At 41.6% G+C, this 24,278-nt stretch overlaps 1 protein-coding gene across 1 annotated transcript in view; it reads right to left on the minus strand.

Annotated features, from left to right (window-relative positions):
• Positions 1 to 1,348: 1,348 nt before the first annotated feature.
• Positions 1,349 to 24,278, minus strand: part of LOC307127968 (NACHT, LRR and PYD domains-containing protein 12-like) — a 77,509-nt gene continuing 54,579 nt past the window's right edge. Inside the window, exons 11-12 of the mRNA XM_079819464.1 lie at positions 10,593 to 10,639; positions 1,349 to 3,721 (exon numbers count right to left, since the gene is read on the minus strand). Of these exons, the coding sequence (XP_079675590.1) occupies positions 3,171 to 3,721; positions 10,593 to 10,639 (598 nt within the window). The 3' untranslated portion in view covers positions 1,349 to 3,170. The remainder of the gene's footprint in view (positions 3,722 to 10,592; positions 10,640 to 24,278) is intronic.

Genomic DNA, 24,278 nt, shown 5'->3' on the forward strand with positions numbered 1-24,278 from the left:
TTATTTTTATTTCACTTTTATATCATTTTTGTATACATGTATATTTCTGGAATTTTGATGGGGGCGGCACCCCAGCGCCTTCTATTGACCAGCCACCACTGCTTCATTATTTGAATGCACATAGCTTATAGATCCAACAGTTAACATTTACAACACTGCATGTAAGCTGTGTAATTTCTTTTGCATTCGCCTGAACAACAACGACAGCAGACTCACTGAATGAAAATGCAATTTCACTCTCTGACAGTAGGGAGCGCTTATGGAACAGCAAAAATATGTCGGTTTCTCTTCTTCAACTACTCTTAAATTTTGTTTAATTTAATCACTTTCAAAGACCAATATTTGTTTTCACATACTTTCCAGTCCTTGAAAACTGTCTGAAATTCAAGAACCATGAAGCCTGTTATTAACTAACAAATGTTACATGTTTTTGTGTAGATCCAAACATTATAATTGCTAAACTAACACAATAGAACGCGTTAGCTAACATGACAATAAAAAGTAACCATAGTTAAAAACCTGTAATATTGAGTTAAAACATATAGGCTATAAAAACACAAACCAACACATTCTAACCTGTGAAATGTTATAACACCTGGTTTTACAGAGGCTGCGTAGTGTTTTTTTCGAATTATGCATCTAGGTATATATATCTATGGTTCTAACAGCTGGCAGCAACCATAGACTGTAAAAAAAATATGGACGTAGTGTCCATGACGTCACCCATAGAGTTCTCCCGGATAAGAGAAAATGGGCAGAGGCAGGACGTGGCTAGAGTTGAGGTGACGTAATGACTAACAGACAGCAGACAAAAGGCAATCAAAAATAGCTACAAATGTGGTTTACAAGTAAAAAAAATACATGTAAAAACAATAAAAAATGTTTTATTAAAAATAAAAAATTATTACCCACACAGACTAATTTATCTATTATAATTAACTATGTAAGATTTAAAACAAGTAGAAAATGTGTTTATTGTAGGTATAACATCATTTCACCCAACGGAAATCAACATTGTTTCAATGTTAGTTAAGCAAGCCAATTCGATTGATTCTATGTTGAATATGTGTTAATTCTATAGCGTCGTTTCAACCAACTAAAATCAACATCTAAACGTCAACGTCTAAAGTTGGTTCAACAGTACTCCGATGAGCAAAACCAGAAACATTTATACCAGATATTACAGTATTAATATGCAAATAGCTACAAATGTGGTTTACAAGTAAAAAATACACGTAAAACAGTGTATGAATTAGTAAAGCAGAGTTCATATTGTGTCATTTTGGGGTGGGCAATATGACCCAAATCTCATTGCAAGATATTGTAAGACATTGTAAGACATTTCATTGTAAGACATTTCAATTTAATAATGATAACAATACAATACATATAGTTATTTTTGTTCCCTTATTTTATTTATTGTTATTAAAAATAACAACAAAGAAGCAAATTACACACAATAGGACAAATACAGATCAAAGACAGAAATTAAAGTTCCCTTTCAGTCGGTCACGTACGTCGGACGTCACAGACGAATTGGGGATCACCTTTAGGAGCCCCTATCTGCTTCGAGTGTATAGAGACCAGGCCAATGGCCACGCATGACACTGCGTCTTTTTCAAGATGTCATTCCACCAGTGCGTTTCTGGATCCGGCCGTTCCCTGTCACCAGCTGAGGGTCACAATCGTTGTCTCACGTGTCTGGGTATTCAGCACGCTGAGGCAGTGTTTGTGGATAGTTCATGTGCCCACTGCGGGAACATGACTATCTCGGCGTTAACATTGGACACTGAAGCATTCTCAGAGGCTCCTGGCAGAGGGTTTATTCCGTGTAACAATAACACAGAATTGCCGCCAAACTTTCAGCCCGTAGGCAGACCCTTCGTTTCTATGGGCAGGTGTTCCCCTTGAACAAGTGTCCAGGCATGCCGCCCTGGACACTTCACACCGGCAGTTGATTTACTCCCTGACCGAGGGGACTCTCGGCACGGATGCGCTGGTACACAGCTGGCCCTGGGGCCTATGCAAGTATGCGTTTCCCCCAGTGAGCCTTCTAGCACAGACTCTGTGCAAAGTCAAGCAGGACGTGGAGCAGTCCTCTATGAGGCGCCTCTATGCTTTTAAGTGGAACCTGTTCCTCGAGTAGTGCTCTTCTCGACGAGAAGATCCCCGAATGTTATTGAACTGATGTCCGATCAGTTCTGTGCTTTTCTTCCTGCAAGATGGGTTGGAGCGAACCGTTGACGAATCGTGCCTAGAGCCCTTCCGGGACCAGGTGGTGAACCTGCAAGCACTGCCTTTGGAGGAGGAAGACCCAGCCCTGGCTTTTCTCTGTCCCGTCCACACTCTGGGGGTATATGTGGACAGAACGCAAAGCTTCAGGACCTCAGAACAGCTCTTCATCTGTTACGGCAATGGCCATTGGCCTGTTCTCTATACACTCGAAGCTGATAGGGGCTCCCAGAGGTGATCCCAAATCGTCGGTGGCGTCCGACGTACTTCGCCGTTCCCTCCTTCAGGGAACGAGGGTTACATACGTAACCAAGACGTTTTTCAAGTTTATTAATATATTGAATTATTTGTGTTGATTACAGCACTGAGAACAGCAGCGGGCTGATCACATGACAGATATAGAAAGAAAACACTGACATTATTTACCACAACTATCTCACAAAACACTACATGATGAATTCAGACCATGGTATTACCACAGTTCATGAAGAAAAGCATGGTTTTATCAGGTCTGGAGACTTACTTACTTACTTTCACTGATCAAGAGTTTACAATATGATCAGATGATTCGAGTTTATATATTTTTACATTTATTAATACATTTACATTTATCAATTTTACAACAAATGACTTTTTATTGAATGATACATTTTAATGAAAGGTAAGTTTGATAGTAATAATAAAATGATTTATGTGACACTACAATAAGAACTGAATGAATGAGTTTGAGAAAAGCACAGATAAAAAACCGTCACTCATTGTGACTCTCTCTCTCTCACACACACACACACACACACACACACACACACACTGATCTGACGGTCTATATGAGGATGTCATGAAGAGAAAATAAGACCCTATAACATCTCACTGTTACTGGTTTATCATGCAGCTAAAAGCATTATGGGTAGAATCTCTCTACAGTCTATTCTGATTCATCAACACAGTTTCACTGATGATCCAGAACCAAAGCCAAACCCAGGATAGAGCGGCTGAGTGAATGTGGTCTGGACTATGTGGATGAGGGTCACTGTGTCAGAGACGCTGTAGAAGGACAGAGTTCCTGCACCGTGATCCACATACACTCGTATTCTACAGCGATCTATTCTTTTGTGACCTATTCTACAGGTGGGCTTTACAGGGAGTTTAGTCCAAATGTCATTGTGTCTGAATGAGCAACTGGAGGAAGAGCAGAACAAACTCCAGGACTGATCATTATATCCAAACAAACACTCTTTACCATTTCCCTTCCTGCTGATGCTCTCATATGACACTGAGATAGACACAAATTCACCACTCCACTCAATCTCCCAGTAACAGCGTCCACACACACTCTCTCTACACAACACCTGAGCATAATAATCAAATCTGTCTGGATGATCAGGATATGGTTGAGGCTCTGTGGAAGTGTTAGTAATCTCTCTGTTCCTCTCAGATAGACGGAGGAGTTTATTCACTGTGTTTAGATTGAGAGTAAGGCGATGGGAATCTGATGAAAGAAAACAGAGTCAACACCCACATCAACTCAAATAAACACATAAAGTGTAGTGCTGTACTTTAGCTTCATCGTTTTTAGACGTGTTGTGGAGTAATTTACCTCATGAAAAGCTGTTTTTGCTCTATTTCTAAGAGCAACGGATTCAGCCGCTGATTGTGAGGTAAGTTTATTCTGTTAGCATCTGTGATTATTAAACGCAAAAAGACCGTTTTAATATGAATCCTGCTGCAACATTAAATGTCATACACGCAAGACTGTTTAGACAAGATTTATTTGGCCTGTTTTGGACAGATTATGACCCGTTTATTGTAAAACCAACATGACATCATGACTTTGCGTAAACATACACGGCACTTTCTAAAGCCAAATGGCGTGTTATCTGTACGCATTTTGAGCTATCCGTGTGTATGTCTACGCCGTGTGATTCTGCGTGTATGTGTACGCCGAAACGAACCATCATCTCTGCGTGTATGTCTACGCTGTGTGATTCCGCGTGTATGTCTATGCCGAAACGAACCATTATGTGTGTGTGTGTGTGTGTCCCCACAATGTACATGGATTTATAAACATAGGCCTATTAAATGATTTTTTTTTTTTTGAAAATGTAAAAATGCAGAATGTTTCTCGTGATGGGTAGGTTTAGGGGCAGTGTGTGTGTGTGTGTGTGTGTGTGTGTGTGTGTGTGTGTGTGTGTGTGTGTGTGTGTGTGTGTGTGTGTGTGTGTGTGTGTGCGTGATGGGTAGGTTTAGGGGTAGGGGCAGTGTAGGGGGATAGAATGAAACAGCGTTGATAAACACGCTAAAAACCAATTATGCGTCTTGATAGCACGCCAATTGGCGTGTCATACATACACCATTTCATGAGATCAGTCTGGTAAAAGAGCCTATAGTGTCGCATCAATAAAGCTTTTATTCGCAAATGTCTGTTCAGATGCTATAAATATAGTACCAGTCAAACCTGTTGTGTTCAGTAGCCATTAAAACATATTTTGTTTCATATTGATGTTTAAATATTATAACCTAATGTTATTTTTAAATTTAGTATATGTTGATTGTGAAAAGTGAACAGCCAGAGTAATAAAGGACACATCAGATGCGCAATATAGTGATTGCTAATGTGTTGTCATCATGACGTATTCCCAGTGGTAAACGCAAAGATTTTGGGAGTCCGCGGCACAAACGGGCGCCAGTCGCCAGACTTCTTTGCATGGAGGGAAGAACGCAGTGTTCAAGATGCCGTCTACCTGCTGTGTTATAAACTGCAATAGTCGTTCTCACGATAGAAGTGGCATAAAGCTTAAGAACGGGATATACAAATATAAGTAAACACTTTGCAGTTTGAATGATGTCCTGTATGAACAAAATGACGGAGTATATTTTTATGTGTCCACTGTTCGATTGCGTCCGCGCGCCCCTCTCTTTGGCTGGCTACACACTGCAAGCATGGCGTTTTCTGTGTCTTTGCACACCAGAAGTGTGTCTGACGCGGCGATGCTGCTGCTAGGGGATGTAGTGGAAGCCTATACTTCATGTTAAACGCTTCCAACACGCTTGCGTGTTGCGTGAAAGATAGGCTTCGGTTCTGTTTCTAGCATGCACGTATCTCACGCAGGCAGTGTGCACGCTCTAACCTGTTGGGAGCCGAAATAAAAACGGACACGCCACACTTGCAGTGTGTAGCCGGCCTCACACACACGCACACAGGTTTGTCGAATTCTGACTGCATGCAGATAGATGAGAGAGAGCGAAGAGTGTGGTGCTTAAAACAGTAGCATAACTTAGAACTTTTCTGCCCCACTTTTACAATCTCCAGGCCCTGGACCCATCCTCCATCTGTAAAAGACTGCAGCGACTTGAAATCTGAAAACTTTGTGTGTGTGTGTGTGTACGCACTAACAACACTTAATATTATGTAGTTGTATGTAGCTCGTAAGGATCCAGTCCTTTGTTTCCCTTTATTTTCTCATCAGATCTCGTCTTTGCATTAGGATTTAGTTTTAGGCGATATGGTTCGACAATGTTTTCTTTAGCCCTGTCACAATTCACCAGTGTGAGTGCCCATGAGAACCACCTGAGGGCACTCCACTCCAGACTGTCACTCCATCAAGGACTACATCTCCCATAATCCTTTGCCCAGACTCTTCAACACCTATTGATTACATCCACCTGCACCCCATTACCTAGTTAGCTCACCTATATAAGCCTGTTCATTTTGTCAATCATTGCTAAGTCTTGTTTAGTGTTACAACTGCAATTCTGAGCGTTTCCCTGGTTTCATGTATCTTGGTCTTTGATTACTTGCCCGTTCCGTGGATTACCCTTTTGCCTGTCTCTCCTGCCTTGTTTGCCTGTTTGGACTGCTTTCCTGCTTTCCTCCTTTTTGCCTGTACTTTTGACTACGATTGTGGATTACCCTTTTATTAAAAACTGCGTTTGGATCCTCAACCTTCTGACTCAGAGCAGTACGTTACAGAAGACTTAGCCATCATGGATCCAGCACTTCAAATAATCCGTCTACGTCAAGGTAACCAGTCACTCGAGAAACACATTCAGGACTTTTTAGCTATTGCTAATTTCTCTGATCTCCCGGACTGTGCACTCATTGATTTCTTTTGTTATGGTCTTAATGAACAATATCAATCAAAGTTGATCCATGATGGTCCTCGTGGATCACTCACTCAGTTTCTGGACTATGCACTGTCATTAAGGGGTTCCTCCTACACTGTTGGAGAAATAGAGGAGGACGTTTCCCCTAAAAGGTTTTTGGGAGGGGGTACCATGTATCAAGCTCCAGAGAGGAAGTGTGAACAAAACCCAACACCGTGTTCGCCATGTCCGGTGCTGAGGATCGCTAGTCCTAGGTTTTCTGTGCCTCCTTGTCCTGTATTCACCATACCAAAACCCTCTGCCAAGATGGCCGCCGCCATTCCAGAACCCTCTGCCAAGAGCTTAACCCCCTGTAAAGCTGCATGGTTACAATCGGACCGCATACTATTAATAATAAAGGATAATGTGCATTGTAAATGTCAGTAATTTATCTTTTTTGACTAAAAATGATTTAGAGGCTGAAATATGTGAGTTTTATCTTTTTATAAAACCTTTTTATTTGTTATTTGCTGGTTTTCTACATAACTTGGTGAATTGATTTCATTGTGTAGGATTGGGACTTTTTAACAGGATTCTGTGATAACCGTCATGATCAACTATGATAAACTAAAATCAACTATAATTATGTGTTTTTATAGTATAATATGCAAAGTACAATTTTCTATAAGAAAAAAAAATCTCTGATTCTGTTCTTTTCTCTGACATTTAAGAGTAACATAGGCCTACAAAGGCTCTTTTAGGTCTAAAACAGTTTGGATAGTTGTTAATACAGCGTTCCCACAGCTTGGTTAACTTCAAATTCAAGAACCTTTCAGGGACTTTACTTTTGGCCATATGACAGAGGTCTGATATTCTATTTGTCATATTTCTGTTTTGCATAAAACTGAAGAATATTCGGTACATCCTATACTGTATTCTAAAATGATCTGATATTAACTTTTGCATGGATTTTATTGAAAAGAGCTTAGGCTCATGTAACCAGTCTATTTTTGCAATATTTCACGGTGTGTCTGTGAAACGCTGAGGTACCGTAGTGGTTTTGTGCGCGCGTGAACATCATGGCAATGTACAACACAAAGTACCTCACGCGGGAAACAATTAATGTAATGCATAAATGCAAGCACTTTCAAGGACCTGTATGTATGTTTATTTTCAGTCATGTCATTGTACTCAGCCCTCTCTTTCTGCACAAGGGAAAGATGATCGTGTTGGTTCTTTACTGCTTCAGACATTGTGTTATCTGGGAGGTTTGCACTTCGTATCAGCTGCTCGTTGCTCACTGCTTGTGTATCAGCCACCAGGGTTGCCAGGTTTTCACAACAAAACCCGCACAATTGCTACTCAAAACTAGCCCAAAACAAGCCCAATCGCGTTTCAGGGGGGCTTCTCCGGCAAAAATGTGGGTTTTTTTTGGCATGGTTGCCTACTAAAATTCACATTCCCGGGGCTAAATATCACATAATTGGGGTCGCTTCAACCCGCGGAAATGAAAAACAGCGGACTTGGCAACACTGAGCCACGCTTCCCTTAGAGGGCGGGACAATAACAAAAGAGAAACACGCCTCTGCTGCATGCTAGAATCTCCGAAAAACAAGGCGATTTCAACCTCAAAGTGTATGCTTTTAAATATACCAATACTGCTATCTCAAACATGGAGAGGCTTCTTCATGATCTCAACTTACAGATTCGGCAAAAAAACGAAAATCACCAATTTTGAAAAAAACCCGCTTCATTCTCATTTTGCTCAACTTGTGCTGCCGACTTGTGTCCCTGGTTGCCGTAATGGGTCACATATGTGTCAGGAGTTATGAATATGAACATTGGCGTCGTTACCTTTTGATTGTAATATGAGCCTCAGCTGCTCTCATTCATAAACTTCTCTATGCTCGTCATGAAGACTCACGACAAATCAACATCCCTCAGGGCTTTTAGTTCAAAAGTGTGCAGATGAGGAGAAATATTGATAGATTCTCATATGTCTATGTCAAATTTCTATACAGAGAAGTATTATTTATTCAATCTTTCCCCAAAATGTGCAGATGTAATCATATATATATATATATATATATATATATAAATATATATATATATATTTTTTTTTTATTATATGATTTATATATATTTTTTTATTATTATTATTATTTACCTGCATTTTTGTCTACTCCTGTGTATCCAAATTGCTTATATTTTGTTCTTTGTCACATTGATGTGACATGACATTTGTAGCGATTTTGCACTTTGACAGTCAGTTTGAGTTATAGACTATGTATTGTATATTTGGATTGTTTACTAAATAAAACTTTACTCTTATCATTATTGTATTGCATTGTGTTGTTTTAAACCCCAAACATTAAACTTAAAACATTCTTTATTAATGATTATTCAGTTATTTGTAAATATGCAATTTAATTGTAAAAAAAAAAAAAAAAAAAAAAGAAGTAGTTTCGATGTAGCTAGCTACATTTTGGTAGTAACTTGTAGTGTATCTAACTACTTTTTCAGAAGGGTAGCTTGACTGTAGTTTAACTACTTTAATTTATAAGTAGCTTGTAGCTTGTCATACTACTGTTTCAGAGTAGCTTCCCCAACACTGCACCTGACAATAAGTCGCAGGACCAGCCAAACTATGAAAAAAAAGTGTGACTTATAGTCCGGGAAAATACAGTACGCATATAATGTATTCTATCTGACTTATTTGTAAGTGTGAACTTGTGAAACACATTATAAACGGTTAAGCACGAACAGTATTTCACAGTAAACACTGGTCTAAACATTATAATATCATGTTAGTGTAAACACGCATACTACTTTTATATCATGCTGAGTTTAATATTATAGAGCATAAACACATCCTCATGTCATACGTGTATATTTATTTATCATTTATCATCGGATTTCTGTGTGCATGTCGTTTTGGATGTGTGGGAGTCACAGAGTCTATGGTCTGAATTAACATTAAAAAATATATATATATATATATATCTGTGAGCATGCTTTGTGTACTTTGGCCTGGCTCCGCAGCGCGAGCCTCCGCTGACTGCGCGCGCTCCTCCCCAAACGGACGAGGTGTTTATACTTGACGCGCTCGCCGTTGTGCTTTTCTTTGAAACGACAGAGGGCGACTCGGAGTAATTGTTCTATAAACCATCAGGAAAAAGCGTCGAGAAGAAGTGGGCTAATGTACACAGGTGACAATATTTATTTTAGTACACTTCACCAAAAACCACACTACAAAAGAATCATGTAAAACAGATAAAAATAAACCTTGATATAACTTGTGACATGAGAACAAAATGTATGTAGAAATGTAACGTTAACTCAATTTATGATCTCTAAATGTTTCCTAATTTCACTAAACACTTTAGTGAGTTTTCACTTAGTTTCATGAAATTTTCTTCATTAAACGGGCTTTTTTATGCTTTTGTAGGCACGTTTTGTAAATATAAGCAACTAATTTGTATGTGCAAACTGGACCACCCTTACTTTGCATCGCCCGCCACAAGCTCTTTGTCTTCAACACGACAAGAGGCCATAACGGAGAAATTTATTTTGTTCATTTGTAAGGACATGAGAGCGATCAGCGTCGTGGATGGGGCAGGCTTCATGGAGTTCTATCAAGCAATGGAACCGAGGTACCATATCCCTAACATTACTAAAGTGTAGGCTACTGTACTGACTGAATAGATATTGCTTGAATAAAGGATAAATGCACTGCTTCCACTGGTTTGCTTATTTACCGTTTCATGTCAAGGAAAAGTTCCATGTTTACCACAGCACAGCTCGCACGGAGCGTTCAATAATATGCTGTAAAACTTATATTAATATTTGTTTCAATCACTGAATGAAGCCTGCTATATTTGGGATAAGAGTAGCAACCTTAAATTGCTTGCACAAAACTCTTGATCAGCACTCAAAATGTGTGTGTTCATTTAAACCGTTATGCGCAGAGAGAGTGAGGTCTGCGGTCTTGGCCATTTTGATTTACTTGTTTTTGTGTAGTTAATACGTTGTCAAATATGTTTAAACTTAAATAGACTACCTATATAAGTAGTTATGTCTCTTTGTATTCATTTGTCCTGTTATTGACGTAATGCGCGTCATTGATAAAATGCTCAACCAGATGTTCGAATAGTTCTAATATTCGTTCTTTTTTTAGAGGGAATATTCAAACGTTATTTTTGAGCAATTTTGACAGCCCTAGTATACATATATGTGTGAGTGTGTGTGTGTGTGTGTGTGTGTGTGTGTAGACATACATTTGTGCAGTCCTGCTGCAATCCTGAACTCTCCTCCATGATCCACACTTTAAAAAAAACATAGACAAGTGTCAGTAAATACACATTTAATCAGTAAACAAACACACATTCACGTACACACAACACATGCTCACACACACTCACATGCTCACACTAACACACACAAGTACACCTGTCTACACACACTCATATACACACCTACCGGTGTAAATAAAAAAAACCCCACAAAAACCCAGTGAATGGTGGTTTGTGTAGGCACCTCTTGTAATTCCTCTGATTCCTTGGCTCAAGATGTTTCGATTTCTGTCATGAAAAATGTTCGCCACTTTTTTTTGTAACTCCTCCTAGCCACACAGCTTGCGCCAGCGCAAACACTCTCTCTTTTTGAGTTAAAAAACGTCTCTGTTACGTATGTAACCCTCGTTCCTCGTTTAAAATCGAGCCAATGGACATTGGCATGCGGTTCACGCATACCACGCCTCGCCCCGCAGCGTGGGTATAAATAAAGAAATGGAATACCGCATCCTTGCTTTTTCTGCTGAGGAGCCGAACTACTGACTCGGCCTTCAGTGGAAGCACACAGCACCTGTGGTGATGGGATGTACGTCTTCGTTCCTTCTTTCAGGGAACGTAGGTTACATACGTAACCGATACGTTCCCTTTCAGTCGGTCATGTTCGACGTATGTCGGAACTGACCAACGAATCGGGGATCCTACCAAAACGCCACAGTGCTGGTCCATCCAGCGCTCTGCCCGAGCTCCCTGGCCCGCCCCTATGTTGGAGCGGCAAGTCAGGGCTCTAAGTGGAGAAGGTCAGTCACTGCCACTCTGCAAGACCCACTCAGTGTGACTATTGGATAATGCTGGGAAAGCGTGCCCGTCTTGGGAGATGGAATGCTGCGGAGCCACATCCTTCTAAGGAAGGAGAGGTGGCAGTTACACATAAGGACTAACCAAGCAGGGTAGTACAACATATGACAGTCTCTGGGTGGTTCCAACCTAGTTCTAAGGGGGAAAGAACACCACCAGAGATGACAGAGCTTGAAAAGACACAGGGCTAGTCGAGTAGGGTAGCTTGTACCATGGAAGAATACCCATATGTGGTCGCCATAGAGACCTCTACATATGGAAACCCAGCCTACACACGCACGTCCCACATGCATACAGGTGTAGGCCTGACGTCAGACGACTTCAACGTCTGATTGCAGAGGGTGACGGAGGAGCTCGACAGGGTTAGCCACTTCTGGGGAACACAACTGGAGACAATAGACGTATCCGGCCCAACGGGCGGGAGTGCCGTTGCAAGCCATAACTAGAACGGATCCTTCGCGCTACTGGCCACTGGGGGCGAGTATATGGGAAGACACCGGCTCTACACGGAGTCTATAGACTCTAGCGAATGTGTTAGAAGCTACACTTCTAGTTGAGTGTGCTCACAACCCGAATGGGCAAGGCACGTCTTGGGATTGGTAAGCCAAGACAATAGTATCCACTATCCAGTGGGCTAACCTCTCCTTTCCATTCTGCTGGCCTCCATAACAGACGAAGAGCTGCTCTGAGGTCCTAAAGCTTTGAGTTCGATCCACGTAGGCACGAAGAGCGCGGACGGGACAGAGCAAAGCTAGGGCTGGGTCTGCCTCCTAAGGCAGTGCTTGCAGGTTCACCACCTGGTCCCTGAAGGGAGTGGTGGGAACCTTGGGCACATATCCAGGCCGGGGTCTCAGGATGACGTGAGAGTTGTCCGGCCCGAATTCTAGGCACGATTCGCTGACTGAAAATGCGTGCAGGTCCCCTACCCTCTTGATAGAGGCCAATGCGGTCAAGAGCAATGTCTTCATGGACATAATTTTTAGCTCTACAGACTGCAAAGGCTCAAAGGGAGGACTCTAAAGTGCCCCGAGCACCAGAGCTAGGTCCCAAGAGGGTAACGAGTTAGGACGAGGAGAATTTAGTCTCCTCGCACCTCTGAGGAACCTGACGATTAGGTCGTGCTTCCCTAAGGACTTACCTTCAACTGCGTCGTGATATGGCGCAATTGCAGCGACGTACACTTTGAGGGTGGAGGGAGGCAGCCTTCGCTCCAGCCCATCTTGCAGGAACTAAAGCATGACTCTAACCGAACACTTTCGGTGGTCTTCCTGGCAGGAAGAACACCATCCAACGAACACTTTCCACTTGAACGCATAGAGGCACCTTGTAGAGGGAGCTCTAGCAGAAGTGATGGTGTCTACCACAGCCTGTGGCAGGTCACCTAGATTCTAGAACCTCCACGTCCTGTCCAGGGACCAGACATGGAGTTTCCAGAGGTCTAGACTCGGGTGCCATAGAAAGTAGGTCCTTCCTCAGAGGAATGGGCCAGGGAGGGGCTGTCGCGAGGAGTGTGAGTTCGGGGAACCAGGTCCGGTTGGTCCAATAGTCTGTGCAAGAAGGCTCACTGGGGAGGGGAAGGTCCCGGGGCCAGCTGTGTGCCAGTGCATCCGTGCTGAGGGTTCCCCCGGTAAGGGGAATAGTACAACCGGCAATGGGTCGATTGCCAGGTAGCGGCTTTTTGAGGCGGCCCAGCGCAAGACATACGTAAACCACATGCCTGTTTTACGTGGACTCCCCAGCCGGTGGACGAGGCACTGGTACTCCAGGGAGCCAGCGGCAGAACAGAAATCAAACAAAAAATATTCTAACCTTTGTAAATCACCTCATGTGATTGATTTAAATACTACCCTCCCATGAATTTTGTGCCTGAAAGGGAAACTCCTACAAAGGGAGGGGTGCGGACACCATCTCCCCGAGAGGAACTTCACGGGACCCTTGACAGGTTGGGTGACTCCCTTACGCCCGGCCACCTGCTGCACGGGTAGAGGCTGCTGCTTGGGCTTAGCAGGGGCAGAGGCGGATGCAGGGGGACTCGAAATGAGAGATTGATTAGCTCCAAAATAAATTGTATTACAATTAGGGTTGGGAATCGTGAGAAATTTTCCGGTTCCGGTTCCGCCTAACGATTCCGGTTCCATTAAAATTATTAAACAACTAGTGGTAAAGGAAAAAGGCACAATACGCAACTCAAACAATCCATTTTGTGTGTATTACTTGCTCTAAAATTAATTTACAGGTTGGAAATGTCAAAAAAGTCCTGTACTGTACATATATTACAGTATTAATTAAGCCATTCTTGCAACACATTTTTTTTTTTCAAATGAACACCTCTGAAAAGCAGACAAACTGGCTAAACCGACCGTCTGCTAGCTGTCTCACGTTACCGGAGTCAGATAAATCCCAGCACATAGAGACTCTTTCACCTAGATATTATCATATAGAGACTGTGTCTGTTCCCCGAATTAGTAAATACAAAAAAACATCAAAACCATTCAACAGTAAAAATTTAATTGACGTCCAACAAATAAACAAAAGATATAATACAGATGAACAATTGATAAAGCTTGGGTTGCTGAATATTAGATCCCTTTCCCCAAAAGCGCTTATTGTTAATGATATTATTACAGATAATAATCTAGATGTGCTCTGTTTGACAGAAACCTGGCTAAAACCTGACTATTGATAACAAGATTATTGTTATAAACATGAGCCGCGTCTGAAAGGTAAAGGGGGAGGGGTTGCTGTAATTTATAATAATATCTTCAGTATTACTCAGAAGTCTAGTTTCAAATATAATTCCTTCGAAGTTTTGGTGCTTTATGTAACGCTATGTAGTGTACATGATAAAACCCGTTCAACATTTGTGTTAGCTACTGTATATAGGCCACCAGGGCATAATACAGACTTTATCAAAGAATTTGCTGATTTTCTATCAGAGTTAGTACTGGCCGTAGATAAAGTACTAATTGTTGGTGATTTTAATATCCATGTAGACAACGGAAAAGACGTATTGGGATTAGCATTTAAAGACACACTAAACTCTATTGGAGTTAGGCAACACGTGTCAGGAGCCACTCATCGCCATAATCATACTTTAGACCTAATATTGTCACATGGAATAAATGTTGATACCGTTGAAATTCTGCAGCAGAGCGATGACATCTCAGATCATTACTTAGTATCATGTATACTTAATTTAGCTAAGGTTGCAAAGCCGCCCCCTCGCTTCAAAAATGGCAGGACAATCACTGCCGCTACTAAAGATTGCTTTTTAAATAATCTCCCTCATCAGTATCATCTGCTCAGCATCCCAGATAGTATAGAAGAACTCGATGTTGCAACAGAAACTATCGACTCTCTCTTTTCCAGTACTTTAGACAAAGTTGCTCCTCTGCGCTTAAAGAAGATTAAAGAAAATAGTCCAACGCCGTGGTACAACGAGCACACCCGGGCCCTTAAAACAGCAGCCAGAAAAATGGAGCGCAGCTGGAAGAAAACAAAATTAGAGGTATTTCGTAATTCGTGGAAAGAGCACATGATCACATACAGAAAGGCCGTAAAAACTGCTAGATCTGCTTATTTCTCAACTCTCTTGGAAGAAAACAAACACAACCCAAGGTATTTATTCGATACAGTGGCTAAATTAACCAAAAATAAAGCTTCAACTTCTGATGATTGTAAACAGCACAGCAGTAATGACTTTATGAACTTCTTCACATGTAAGATTGATAATATTAGGAACAATTTTTTAACCATGCAGCCGTCTACTACAGCATCACATCAGACAGAGCATTGTAGTGTCACTGAGGAAAATTACACTCATTCACTGCTATAGGAGAAGAAGAATTGGCTAAACTCGTTAAATCATCAAAATCGACAACATGTATGCTCGACCCTATACCGACTAGGCTATTAAAAGAGATGCTACCAGAGGTCATAGATCCTCTTCTTAATATCATTAATTCATCTTTGTCGTTAGGATATGTTCCGAAAACTTTTAAGTTGGCTATTATTAAACCACTTATTAAAAAACCGCAACTTGATCCTACAGATTTAGTCAATTATAGACCAATCTCAAATCTACCCTTTCTGTCAAAAATACTTGAAAAGGCAGTGTCTTCACAATTATGTTCCTTTTTAGAAAGAAATGGTATCTGTGAGGATTTCCAGTCAGGATTTAGACCGTATCATAGCACTGAGACTGCTCTCATCAGAGTTACAAATGATTTACTCTCACATCTGATCGTGGCTGTATCTCTCTATTAGTGTTACTCGATCTTAGCGCTGCATTCGATACTATCGACCACAACATTCTTTTGAATAGACTCGAAAATTATGTAGGTATTAGTGGAATTGCATTATCATGGTTTAAATCATACCTATGCGACCGCTATCAGTTTGTAGTAGTAAATGAAGAGATGTCACACCGATCGCAAGTTCAGTATGGAGTACCACAAGGCTCAGTGCTAGGACCGCTACTCTTCACCCTGTACATGCTACCACTGGGAGATATCATTAGGAAGCATGGCGTTAGTTTTCATTGTTATGCTGACGATACTCAGCTCTATATTTCTTCACGCCCTGAAGAAACTTACCAATTCACAAGATTAACGGAATGCATAGCTGATATAAAACATTGGATGACCGGTAATTTCCTGCAACTCAATTCAGAAAAAAACAGAATTTTTAATTATTGGACAAAAAAGCTCCACAAGTAGTAGCCTAGAATACTGTTTAACACTTGAGGGCTGTTCTGTCAAGTCCTCGTCGTCATTGAGGACCCTGGGTGTGCTCTTTGATACCAATCTTTCGTTAGAAAGCCACGTCTCTAGCATCTGTAAAACTGCTTTCTACCATCTTAAAAATATATCTAAATTACGGCACATGCTCTCAATGCAAAATGCTGAACAGTTAGTTCATGCGTTCATGACCTCAATGCTAGATTATTGTAATGCTCTACTGGGTGGTTGCCCTGCTCGCTTAATAAATAAACTCCAGCTGGTCCAAAACGCAGCAGCTCGAGTTCTTACTAGAACCAGGAAGTATGACCATATTAGCCCAGTTCTGTCAACACTGCACTGGCTGCCTATTAAACATCTCATACATTTTAAAATCTTACTTATTACTTACAAAGCACTAAATGGTTTAGCTCCCCAATACTTGAGCGAGCTCTTAACATATTATACTCCATCACGTCTACCGCGGTCTCAAAATTCTGGCAGTTGATAATACCGAGAATATCCAAATCAACTGCAGGCGGTCGATCCTTTTCCTACTTAGCTCCAAAACTCTGGAACAGATTTCCTAACATTGTTCGGGAAGCAGACACACTCTGTCAGTTTAAATCTAGACTAAAAACACATCTCTTTACTGTGGCATACACATAAAACACTTTTTCAATGAAATGATTGTTAGGCTGCATTAACTAGGTCAGCCGGAACCGGGAACACTTCCCATAACACCTGATGTACTCGTTACATCATCAGAAGAATGGCATCTACGCTAATGATAGTCTCTGTTTTATCCCGAGGTTTACTGCAGTCATCTGGATCCAGATCAGATGGTGGACCTGCGCCCAGAGAAGACCAACACAGGACCCTGAAGTGTCTGCAGAGACCGTGTCAATTAGCCTCCCCCTGCAACTGCCTCATCAACACGGCATCTCAATAAACCCGTCTCCGGCGTGTTGACTGAGATTGTTCGAATATTACAATTAAATAATACTTAAATCGATATGTCATCCTCAATAAACCCGTCTCCGGCGTGTTGCCTCCGATCATTCGAATATTGCACTTTAATAATTATTTAATCAACATCATCCTCAATAAACCTGTCTCCAGCATGTTGCCCCCGGTCCCTCGAATATTCTGATCTATTATGACCTCTGAGCTGTAAAGCTGCCAGAATAATAATAATAATCATACGCTGTTTGTTAATTGGCCAGAGGAGAACTGGCACCCCGACTGAGCCTGGTTTCTCCCAAGGTTTATTTTTCTCCATTAGGTCACCTGATGGGGTTTTGGTTTCCTTGCCACTGTTGCCTCTGGCTTGGCGTGCTCAGTTGGGGGCACTAAATTTTTCAAATAAACATCGAAATAAATCTAAATAATAAACTAAATTAACCATTTAAACTAAATTACTGATCGAATTATTGATCTAAAGCCCACACTGTCGCTGTGTGATGGTTGAGATGGGCTGATGACATCAGCATTTTTTCCGGAGTGGCTATGCGGCTGAATAAAATTATGCTGCATTATTTTCCTGTTTAACACTGTAAAGCTGCTTTGAAACAATCTACTTTGTGAAAAGCGCTATATAAATAAAGTTGACTTGACTTGACTTGACTTGAAATTGTCTTATTACATTTTATCTCTCTGTCTCTGAATAATTATTAGAATAATAATTAGTTGTATATTAATTTAATAGTAATTCAGTTATTCAGTGAACTTGTATATAATAAATTGCAATTCAGCATTACAAAGGTAATTGTGCCTAAACGCTTACCTAAACCATGGTGAGTCAACGGTTGACAAATATATATATATATATATATATATATATAAGCGGCAGGCAACGTAATTAATATTCATGATGAGGTGAGCCAGGGTTGCCAGGTTTTCACAACAAAACCTGCACAATTGCTACTCAAAACTAGCCCAAAACAAGCCCAGTCGCGTTTCAGGGGGGCTTCTCCGGTAAATTTCGCATTTCCGGGGCTAAATATCACATAATTGGGGTTGCTTCAACCCGCGGACATGAAACACAGCCCGCGTCAAAATTGTTTAAGTAGCCCAATTCCGCGGGAAAACCACGGACTTGGCAACACTGGCTGTCACTCGCTATTAAAGGATACGCTTCCAGCGCTTCGCACACACATTGCACCAGAACCGTTTTCGGAACCGAAACTTCGGAATTTCGCGCGGTTCTGGTAGTTTTCAAAAATCAGTTTCGGTTCTGCATAAGAACCGGTTCTCGGTTCCCAACCCTAATTACAATAGTCCAAAACGGGACGAAATAAATGCGTGAATCACAATCTCAAGATCAGCAGCAGTCAAAAAAGATTTCCTTTTAGCAATAGTCCTCAGCTGAAAAAAAACACAATCTGTGCATCATGATAAAGATGAGTCAAATATTACGCCCAGATTCCTTATCTGGTGCCGGACATTCGTTGACCACTGACCCAAAACAACTTTTAAGTCAGTCATTTGGCCCGAAAATTATGACTTCAGATCTGGTCGCATTTAGCGGGAGACGGTTTTGCTCTAACCAGCACTTCACCTCACCTCACCTCTAACCAGCTCCCTTTCACCCCAATCAAAGCGTACGCTGCAGATGGAGAGCCAACGGCTAAGGCCAGGAAAAGTATCTTGAGTCGCTTTCAGAGCTTCCTGTGTTTCATCACTCTTGATATGCTTCATAGCATTCAAGAATGGACTATTCAACATGCACAGGAAACGGAGCATGTTCATTGGTTCATGGCCCTCCCTGAACTAATGGCATTTATTGCAATTGTCATCTTCCGGGGGCTTACCAAGGTTCCATCACTACGTGACTGCTGGTCAGCAAACCTGGGAAACCCACATATCATTGGAACAATGCCGCGAAACCGCTTCCAAGACATCATGCGACACCTACGCTTTGATGACCGGTCCACCCGGAGTGATCGAGCGAAGACTGATAAGTTTGCTGCAATTTTGTGTGTGTGGGGATCATTTGTCACCAATTGCATCACGTCCTACAACCCTGGTCTACATATCACCGTTGATGAACAGCTTTTCCCGTCAAAGACTCGCTGCTGTTTCCTGCAGTATATTGCAACTAAACCTGACAAGTTTGGGATCAAGTTTTGGGTGGCTTGCGACCTAAAATCCAAGTACATTTGTAATGTCCTCCCATATCTTGGCAAGGACCCTAGTCGTCCCAGTGGAGAGAGACTGTCTGAAAATGTAGTGATGAGACTGATGGAACCATTCCTAGACAAGGGCAGAAATGTTCCCACGGACAATTTCTTCACATCGCTGTCACTTGCGCATAAACTTCTTAGCCGGAACACCAAACGCCAATGCAAGAACAATCATGCCACTGTGCGATGTGTTCACTGCTACAGATACACATGTGGTAAATGCAGACGGGAGATACCATGGCAGTGCCAGGATTATGAGTGATTACTGGAATGTACTCACTCACTTTTTAATATTATTTGTAAATATGTGTACAAATGGTTGGTTTTTTTATTAATTTTATTTTGTACTGTTTTTATCAATAAATCTGAGCAACAAAGGGAAAAAAAACGTGTGTTGATTTCTCCCTAAGATGGCAAAGTGAAACACAAGTTTCCTTGAAGTGGCTCAGCATGGCCCCACCTTGTTTACATAACAAAAGCAACTGTTCACAGCTGATTAAGGCTATTAGCCTAAAGCCTTCCAGCCCATCGGCTGTCCTGCGGGTTTTATAGGTAGAAAAGCCAAATGGCTGCTCCCTGGGACTTCTAGTGTTAAGACATGATGGAAAAATACCTGTAGATAAACTACTGTTCACAATTGATGCAATACTCTGTCCAATAAAGTCAGCTGTTTCCCCAAGCAAACCTGAAGGCAAAACATCCCAACTGGAAGCTGAATGTTTCAGTCGAGCAATAATATAACTAATATCGGTAGACGAAACCAAATCAAACTCCTCAAAAGTGTTAACATCTAAAATGAACATCACCTAGCTTTCCATCTAACACACGAAACTTTAACCTAATGTCTTTGGTTTTCCCAGTGAAGACACTTAAAAACTTCTCACAACATTCCATGGATGGTGGTATAAGGACAGCAGTGGAATTAAGAAACCTATTAATGGTTTGAAATAAAAATGTTGGCGAATTTGAGTGCCACGATATAATATTTGAAAAACAGGCCGCTTTAACATCCTTTATAGCTTCCTGAAACCTGAGAAGTGAAGCCTGTAAAATCTGATGAGAGACCAGTAATTCATTTTTCTTCCAAGTCCGTTCTGCCTTCCTACACTACTGTCTAGCAAGACGAGTATGTTCATTAAGCCAGGGCTGGTTATTTACCTTACGACACTTTATAAGGAGCAATAGACTCCAGGACATCAGAGCACACAGAGTTAAAAATAGTAAGTAACTCATCTGGATCAGTTGTACTCCAACCATGATACATCAGAACTGGTACTAAAATTCTTACCAAAATCCTGAGATGTTGAAGGAGTAATTGCACGGAATCAAACATAGGAGGACTGCCTCTCCCTCATTTCACTTTATAGACATAGAGCTATAAAGTGAATAGCTTGCCGCCTTATCCGCGCCACCTTCGAGGGTAGTGAGGACAGAGGAGTAAGTAGACCGGTTTCGAGTGTTGTAAGGCGCTGTCCACAATTTAGTGATCTCCTGATGCAATTCCGGAAAGAAAGGAACCGGGGCAGGGTGCTGAGAACGAGCAAGGGCCGTCCACCGGTATAGATGTGGAGGATGGAGGTGCCCGAGGGGGTTTACCCATCGGGGAAGCCCTCACTGTTATCCTCAGGTCACCACCAAGGCTATCAGACCTCTGCTTTGCAGAGGGAGGGCCAATAGATTGGGGAAACGCAAAGGGACTCCACCCCGTCTGAGATATTCTAGCCTTGACCTAAGCACCACGATGATCATGTCCCCGCAGTAGGAACATGAGTCATTCACGAAAGCTGCCTCAGTGTGCTGAACGCCCAAACACATGAGAAAAACGATCACGACCGTCAACTGGGGACAGATAATAACTGCATCCAGAAACACACGGTTTGAATGACATCTTGAAAAAGACACAGGGTCAAACCGTGTAGCTCTTTTAGAAAAAGGAAAAACCACTCTGGTAGTGCTGAAGCACACAGGGGAGATGGCCACAGCTCATTGCAGTTTGAATAGTGCAAGCCTGCTGTGAGCACTCAATGAAGGAAATGCCCAGCGAGCTGTTTATTGTCTTCTCCACTCGCGACCGCTGCTGCACTGTGCCTTTTCGCCAACACTTAGACAGAACGATCCTCTCTCAAGCAGACTCGTAGAAACAACTCTTCGTAGGAAACATCTTTTTGGTTTTGTTTTGTCCATGTCCAACACTCAAAGTAGATTGGTTCTGAAAATGATCCCCTATTCGTCGGTCAGTTCCGACGTACGTCGAACGTAACTGACTGAAAGGGAACTACAGTCAGGATTTACTAAAGACACGCAGTGATAAATTATCACTGAAAAGGCGGGGACAGGGTTATTTTCGCGGCTGACCTTATTACATATGCATTTGTAGGAGTTTCCCTTTCAGGCACAACATTCATGGGAGGGTAGTATTTAAATTAATCACATGAGGTGATTTACAAAGGTTTGCGCTCGTCAGTTTACTGGTGTTTGCGCAATTATTTACCGCCCAAAAGAAGCACGTCTTAAACCAGACGGTAAAGGGTAGATTGCACTGGTCAATATGGAAATGTTCCGTCTGCATTGGTTTTCATTAAAGAGTAACTTCAGTGATTTAGCATTAGGCTTTGTATCAGTAGAAACCCCATAGTATATTTGAATTATGGTACTTTCCCCCCTCATATCCCCCTGAGATGAGAAAATTATGCATTTTATTTCTGGAAAAAATCCTCAGATTACTTAAATATCGTCATTTTGCTTCATCAGAGGATATTTTTGGCCAGAGGCTAAAAACCACAGCCAGTAGAAGGAGCAGTTCCGCATGTTATCAACCCGCCCACAGGGGAGAGATCTCACTCACAGAATGTAAATGCGCTCGGCCTCGGCATTAATAACGGAGCAGTGCAGAGAAAGTGAGTGTTTCAACTTTTCAATGAATTCCTATGAAAGTTTAGCTTCCATATGCGATCAGAAAACACGACAGACTGGACACGCACTGAGAATGACAGCCGCGCTTACCTCAGCTCTTACGTCCTCTCGTGCTAAATGAAATCGGACTCCTGCTGCGTTTGTCAGCTCTCGTGACTGTCGTTCAGTTCACTCACACTTTATTGAAAAGACACGTTCAGTTTTTAATTGTATTATTTATTCTCTAACTGAACGAAATGATTGTATTATTAGGAAGATCAAAACAACGCTGGGGGCATTGTAGGGAGTTGCCTCGTAGGGCAGTGAAGCAACTGTCTTTTCTCAGTCTAGAAGGCACCAAAATCAAAAATAATTTCACATTTCTACTACATAAATGACAGTTTAAATACACATTCATTTTCCCAGCGCTGAAGTGCCCCTTTAATTTGTGTGTCGTCAATAGATCATGCGCAGAACTGTCTACTCCCATCTGTGATTTTATGGATTACGCTCACGCTAATTTGCCCTGTTTAGTAAATCTGGCCCTTGGTGCGTTATGCCAACCATGACCTGAGGCTATCTGCACAGTTTCAGCACAGTGCCAAATAGTGTTTTTTTTTTTTTTGCTTATAACTTCTTAACGTAAATCACAAAAGGCTCTTTTTAGATTTGGTGCAGCATGCAGAGTCGAATGATAGCCAATTTTCCCATAACAGCCATTGTGGACATCAGCCATTTAGAATTTTGTCCAAAAACAAAAAGCTACAAAACGTTGGCGTATCATTACTCTGTATGTTTTTCGACACCATGCCCTGATGGTACAGCTCGAGCCCGACAGGCCCCGACTTTTTTACGTGTCTAGGGCTGGGCTTCGAGCCAATTTTCACGTCATATCTCACACGTGGGCCGGGCTTCGGGCCTGTTTTAGGCTTCTCCATCATTTTATATTTTAGACATTCATTAATTAAAATAAACTATGAGATGTGCTACGCTGTTGGAAACAAACACAAGACCATACCGCCATTGTCAAGGCTGGCTCGCACAGTGTTAGAGTTCACGCCAGCACCAGCAGCAGCAGCAGCAGCAGCAGCAGCGAGCGTTCCTTCAACCCAGCTTCATGAGTTATGGCCTTTTTATAACTGGTCACTTAATTCTTTTTTTTCTGATCAGATATCTATCCGATTGTGAAAAGACCTTCCGAAATTCTTTCAAGGCGGATTTATATCCGATCACTAGGGCCTAGATTTGAGGCCCGTGCAGGGCACTATGAGGTGCGTGTCATGCTTAAGGTTTAGCACCTCTGAGAGTGAACTGACACTAGACACCGGTGAGTTCTGGTGTAAAATGACGACCCTGAAGGTCCTTGCACACTAGAAATTCTCGTCCGAAATTTCCATGCATTAAAAAATAAATACGACCTCACATTGTGTCAATCACGTTTACACACTGCCTTCGAAACTTTCGTCCGTCATAACAGGGACTTAACCCTAGGAGTCTGAGCTGTTTTGGGGCCCTTTAGAAATGTTGACATGCTCTTACATTTATTTTTTTCAGTTGCTTATAAACATATTAATGGCAAAAGTGTAATTACACTGTATTCAGCACAAACTGGGCTACCATAATATGAGAGCAACATGTATGTACATGCTTGTATCTTTGAGAGAAAAATGTTTATGCATGATTTTTGAAAAAACTCAAAAATTTGTTTTAAAATGAAGGCCTCAAAACAAACACTAGATATGTGTTCACAAGACTTTTGACTCCATGGTGTATTTTCATTGAGTTTTTGCTTCAAACTGATGTGAGAATCATTGAGCCTACTCATTCACATAAAACAATACACTGATTTAAAATTTGTAAGAAAGTTTTTCTTCACAAAGCCCGTATGCGAGGAGGCGTAATATCTAATGAATAATGATGAATAATGATGAGTATCACCCGCATTAATGAGCTGCATAATGACCTGCATAATGAATGAGCTTCAGGTGTGTGACTGAGAGAGCAAAAAAATGCTCTTCTTA

This window comes from Gobio gobio (genome assembly GCF_949357685.1).
Source record: "Gobio gobio genome assembly, chromosome: 1".
NCBI lineage: Eukaryota > Metazoa > Chordata > Actinopteri > Cypriniformes > Gobionidae > Gobio > Gobio gobio.